General features: G+C 28.8%; 1 protein-coding gene across 1 annotated transcript; it reads left to right on the forward strand.

Moving 5' to 3' along the window:
* The first annotated feature begins 1,564 nt into the window (after positions 1-1,564).
* On the forward strand, positions 1,565-3,993 carry LOC109791717 (PHD finger protein ALFIN-LIKE 2-like). Its single transcript, XM_029269951.2, has 5 exons — positions 1,565-1,759; positions 1,853-1,885; positions 2,298-2,520; positions 2,775-2,895; positions 3,500-3,993. The coding sequence occupies exons 1-5, from the start codon at positions 1,591-1,593 to the stop codon at positions 3,599-3,601; spliced, it is 648 nt and encodes a 215-aa protein (XP_029125784.2). The 5' UTR covers positions 1,565-1,590; the 3' UTR covers positions 3,602-3,993.
* The last annotated feature ends 2,377 nt before the right edge of the window (positions 3,994-6,370 follow it).

The following is a 6,370-nucleotide window of genomic DNA, read 5'->3' on the forward strand; positions in this document are numbered from 1 at the left end:
AAAATATTCATTTTGGTATTTTATCTCTTAAATTTAGATTAATTTAGTCTTTTTAAAATAATTATTATTTTTAATTTTGAGACATAATTTTGAGTATTTTTTTAATTGATTCAAGATTTCAAACTTGTCTCATTAAATTTATTTATATGAAAATTATTGAATGTAATTGAAGCTTAAATATATAAAAAAAAAGTGTTACAAACATGGTGAAATATATATACAAATGAGTCTAAAAGATAATTAAAAATTTTAAAAATATAATTTCATACTATTTTTTAATTCTCTATGAAATATATTTTTACACAATTTTTTACTATATTTATAGCTTTTATGGATTTGAGTATTAATTTTATTTCATAATTTTTGTATAACTAAATATTATAATGTTATAAGTATTATGACTTGAATCAACCAAAAATTAATTTAAAATTATGTTACAAAATTAAAAATTATTAATTTTAAAAGGATCAAATTGATCTAAATATAGAGGATAAAAAAGTTCAAAATATTTAACATATAAAAAACTAAAATGAATCTAAAATATAAAATAAATGATAAGAATATAATTTATCCTTGATTTTATAAAAATATAATGATTTAGTGCATTTTATTTTATTTATAATGATAAGTATCCTTTATGGGAAGCAATTTTGTACTTGTACCATTATGAGGACAAAATTTTTCTTCCAAATTTTTGATTCAACTGCAAAGTAGGTCTCAAACATAAATCTACTTATTAAACTGAAAAAACACTATTATATTGATTTGGACGTACTAGAACATTTTTAGATTGAAGTTTTCGAATTTAATTTTAAGTGCTCAATTGAATTTGTAAAATAATCTTCCTTTCACAAACTAAATTTGAAGATAAAATCAAGACAAAACTCAATTTAAAAAGGCAATTAAATTAAATTCCCATTTCAACCCATTTCAGCCCACACTCACTCACCATATATATATATCGGCTGAGAAGTGTCAAAAGCACAAGTGGAGGAAGGAATTTACCAAAGGATTAGCCTTATTAATTCAGTACTTTTATACTTCAACTTTTGGATCAATTCCCACGCTCTCTCCATTTGTTTTCTTTTCCAACTGATACAAATTTCAGTTTAACACTTTCAGATTGTTATTTAAGGTTAGTTGCTTTTTCTGTATTTTCTGTTTTTCTCCACCTTCTTAATAGATTATTATAACAGTTTTCTGTATTTTCTGGTTTCCTCTACCTTCTAAATAGATTATAACAGATTTGTTATATTCCATACAGGCACACACCTTATCAATAGAAGGCCTACACTGTTAGGGGTTATGGTTTTGGTATTTTTTTATGGGAGATATATATATTTTTTTTCAAGAAAAATATGATATTTTGTTTTTTTATGGTTATTCACTTATATATCTTTACAATAGTAAAATATTATCAATTTTTAGTCTAAATTCTTATTTTTTACTTTTGATTATCTCCTAAAAAAAACCTAATATACGTATTTTATAAGCTTTTATTTATTTTTTTGTTTTAATGACGTGAGATTCGATTTATATCCCAATAAACTTATATATATAGATGAGCATACTGGTGTTTTGCTATCACGCATGCAAGTTCTCTCTCTTTTTCACAGTGCAAGTTTCTTTTGGTTAACAACAATTCCGTTTAGCTTACAAAGTTGGGTAGTGGACATGGCTACGAGACCCCGCACCATTGAAGAGATATTCGTAGACTACAGGGCAAGAAGAACTGCTCTTATTCACGCTCTTACTCGTGGTACTACTCTTCTCATTCCTATCCCTCTCTCTTTTTTTGCTTCACCTTTTTCTTCTCCAACTTCTTGACTTTCTTGCCTTTTTCTTTATCCAGACGTTGATGAAGTTTTCAACCTCTGTGATTCAGGTAAAGGGTAATATGTGGTCTTTATATTCATTTATTTTTACATGTAAAGCAATTAGAGTTATTTATTTGTTTATTGTTGTTGGTATTCGTTTTGTTTTGCGATTTTGTAATTTTGTTTTTTCACTGGGGTGTGTGTGTGAATTGGGTTGCATGCATGTTGGTTGGTGATAACAACGTAAAGGTTTTGTGTTACATAATGAGTTCTTGCATGGTTCTTGTGCTCTTCAAATGATAACATTGGGTTTGCTCTTTGACATGTGAGTCTGGTAGTAGAGGGTTACATCCATGTTCACTTTGCTGCGATTTAGTTTCTGATAACTTGGTTTATTTCATGTAGCTTTGTAATCATTGGATAGTGTGTTGTGTTCTTCAATTAAATTTGAAGTCTTAGGCTTGTTTCTTTTCTTTTAAGATAAGGAAAACTTATGCCTCTATGGACATTCGGATGAGACCTGGGAAGTAACTCAGCCAACAAAGGAAGTTCAGAGGGATATCCCTGAACCAGTTATTGGAATCAATTTTGATAGGAAGAACCTGAACTTCATTGACTGGCTTTATCTGGTTGCCCTGTTCAGTGAGTCGTGGTTGTTTTCAGTGGCCTTTTACTATGGATATCTTCTTAACAAGAATGAAAGGTACAATTTAGCTTTGGTGATAATTCAAGTTCATTGTGATTCTCTATTCATTTAAAGGTTGTTTGCATACAAGTTTAAAAGTGTTTTTAAGGCCTCCTCTAGTAGAAATAAATTGTTATTTTCAATAAAAACACTTCAAACAAACTCTTAATATTATAAATTTACCTTTGCATGTCAATATATAAAACTTCTAATGCAGCATTTTGGCATATTGTTCCTTCTATACTGTTGATTTTCTTGATTATTTATGGCAGGGAACGTTTATTTAGTTTGATCAATGATCTTCCCACCATTCCTGAAGTTTTGGCTGGCTGGATACAAGTTGAGAACAAGCCCATCCTAGATAGTGGAAGCAACTCCCCACAAAGCACAGAGGTTAGAGTTTTCCTTTTCTAATTATTATTGTTTGGCTGGTACACAAGTTGGTTCAAAGGCTTGATTTGGTGATGCTTGTGTTGTGCATAATGAAAGTTTCATAAAGCCTAAATATATGAAAGTGAACATATCAATATTATAATTTAATGTATAGTGGTTTTATTTTGTCTGACAAACATAATCACATGCAGCTTCTAGAACTAGAAATATGTCCTACCATGCTTATTGGGAGAGGTGAGAAGAGTTATTCATGAGCAAAATACGCAAAGTAATAGGAAACAAACCTCAAACTTGCACCTGGACTTATAAATATCTTTATCTTATTTGCCACATGATACAGTAGATAAATATAAACTAAGCCTTAGCATTTTTGGCTCCTGAATTGGATGTCATAGTTGAATTAAGTTCAGAAATTCTTTCATTGTCACATTTACTTTCACTAAGCATATGAAGAAGAGATAGAAAATTGAGAACAAAGAGCATTATATAAGCTGTTTTTCATGTTATGGTACAACTAGATAAGGCCTCTCATGTATGCAAAATCATGCCAGCAGACCACATTGCATATTTCACATATGATGCATTCTTGTACATTTCTTTGCAGGGATCTAGTGATGGACAAAATGTAACACATTCATTAAGCAAATTGTCCATCAAGCATAATGAGGCAGGGAAGCAGCCTGAGGAGGGCATGACCATCCACTGAAGGCAATGAAATGGGTATATGTGATGTGAGGATGGGTTTTGTTTAGTGGCTGAAAAGATCAGAATTGTAATATTGGTACTACTTACTACACAGAATCATAGACTGAGGTACGTTCATGTAATGGGCAAAGTATCAATGTCTAAAGACAAATTTCTTTCGGATTAAGTTTGTTTTCTCCACGATGAACCGTTGGTATGTCACACATTTATAGTATAGAATAGAATATATTTCCTTGAATTTACAATTTGTATTTTCGTTTACATATTTTTTTTCAGAAAATTAAAGGTGGTCAGAGTTTCATTGTTTAATGAAAAGTTTGTGAATGGGGTAATGCTTCACCAAGCATAGGGGCCTTTCAATAAAAATAAATAAAACCCATTTTTGTCGATTAATACTAGCAAAAATAAATATTGTTAGTTCTCCATGTACTTGTGTCAAGAAAAATATATGCACATGCACTAGTCCAATCTTTGTGCCTACAAAGCAACATATACTTTCTAGATTATAAGCGTGTTTATATTATCATCTAATTTTGTTCAATAACAAAATTATAAGAAAGGAAAATTATATCTAACATGACTTTAAAATTTATAAATAGAGTAAAACAATCACACGCAACATCGTTACAAGCACCCACATCATTTCACATTCATTTAAACTCCGATAAAATTTTTAATATAATGATAGGCATTTAAGTTGATTAAGAATAAAATAATAGGAATCGGTAATTTGTCTTAATGGATATAAGCGCATATATATTACAAGATGATTTACCATTAGGGATAGGAATAGAACAAATCTTGAACATGGTTTTATGACTTGAGTTCTTTAAAATTTGACCTCTTTAATAAGAAAGATTAAATTTAGACTTTTAAAAAAGCTTATTTATACAAAAGACTAGACTTTAAGTTTATAAAAAAAATATGTTAAATTTGATAGATAAGTCTATTTATTTAATATAATATAATAAATAAAATAATATATATTATTAAAAATATAAATAAACAAATAAATTTATAAGACATAAATAAATTATCAATATTTAAAATATTTTTTATATAATTTTTTTTATTATAGGTTTATAGGCTTACAACTTGTGCATGAGTGTATAAGATTACACATGAATTATTCTTTTAATAAAAAATGATTCATTTTTTTCCTATATTTTTTTTAAAATTTAAATTTTAATAATATTGAATAAATTATATTTTAAAATTAATTTGGTAATTTTTAAAAAGTAAGTTTATTAGTCTAATTAACATTAATAATTTAAATAGACTTTTAAATAGACTAATAGATCATACTAGACTTTCAAAAAGGCTAGGTCAAATCTATTAAAAAAAACTTATAATAAATAATATATTAGACTTAGACTTTAATGTTATAGAACAATCATAACATATATATTTAAAGTCTGACCTGTACTATCTTAATTTCATCCTTGTTTATGACCCACAAACTTGCTCATTTCATGGATATATATAATTCAAATATTCATTGCACCTCCGATCCCCTCGTTAATTATTTCGTTCATTTTCTTACCACTCACTCTCACCACTTACTATCTTAATCAATTTTTTGCTAACATCAAAAATATAATTAATATGTATATAAAATATCTTTTTTATTTAATGTGAAAATTGATCACAAAATTTATAGTCAAGAGAGATTTTAGTAAAAGGGAATTTGGCATGTAATGAATGCAATTTTTTTTTAAAAGCAAAGGTATATTAATATATGGCACTAGGGGTACCATGAACCTTATATACAAATAAAAAGTTTGGTTAGATATAATCTAGTCAATTTGACTAGATTAGTGACTAACCATGCAAAAGAAATTACTATATGAAATCAACCCACGTGGGCCATAGGCTCATCTTCCCCTCAAAAGATACATTTCAGCCAACAATAAAGAACATGTATTGTCCCTAAGTCTCAGACTTTCTACAATATATAACAAAGTAACATTGTTGCATTCCGCTCCTTTACTAATAATCCATGTTTTCTCCTACATGTTTGATCAGTCCACCTTATTAATTTGTAGTGTCAATCTTCTGATGTTTAGATTCCCAAATTCCTCACCAATTTAATTTGTCACAATATTGTGATATGTGGCTAACCTAGAGTAAACATAGATCAAGGTTTGAGCTCCACTGAGCATAGTTATAATTGAAATTTTTATCCAACCTTAGCCATGTCCAAGTGACAAAAGCAATATCCTACACCAAATGTTTTGCATCAAATGTATGTCCCCTAAACACAACATTGTTTATGATCTGCCAAGTAGTCCAGATGATTGCACACCATAGTACTCTCCACTATTGGGCAACAACTTTTGATGGACTTTGGAAAGGTTCCTAAAAATAGTGTTGCAGGGTGTTGTTTGGTAGTACTGTTGTGATTTCCCCCGATTTATAACACTCATTCCATACGTTATGTATGATTGGACAAGAGAAAAATGTATGTGACATTGTTTCAGGCTCTTGATTACAGAAATTACACCTTGATTCTGTGACACTCTTACTACCCCAACACATACATTGTAATAATGTAATTAAATTAAGAAAAATAAACTTTCAAAGTTGGTAAAAGGGTTCACATAAAAACCTTTAGAAACATTCTTCGATATCCAAAATATTTTGAAAATGAAACTTGGAAAATAAAACATAAGAGGTTATAAAATGTTTTCAAAATAATAAGTACAACTCCATTTACAAAGAAATTCCATGTCCTAGAAGTCCTCTGCCCTGATGTCACAATATCAGAGCA

Source organism: Cajanus cajan, chromosome 4 (genome assembly GCF_000230855.2).
Source record: "Cajanus cajan strain Asha chromosome 4, NIPB_CcT2T_4, whole genome shotgun sequence".
Lineage (NCBI taxonomy): Eukaryota > Viridiplantae > Streptophyta > Magnoliopsida > Fabales > Fabaceae > Cajanus > Cajanus cajan.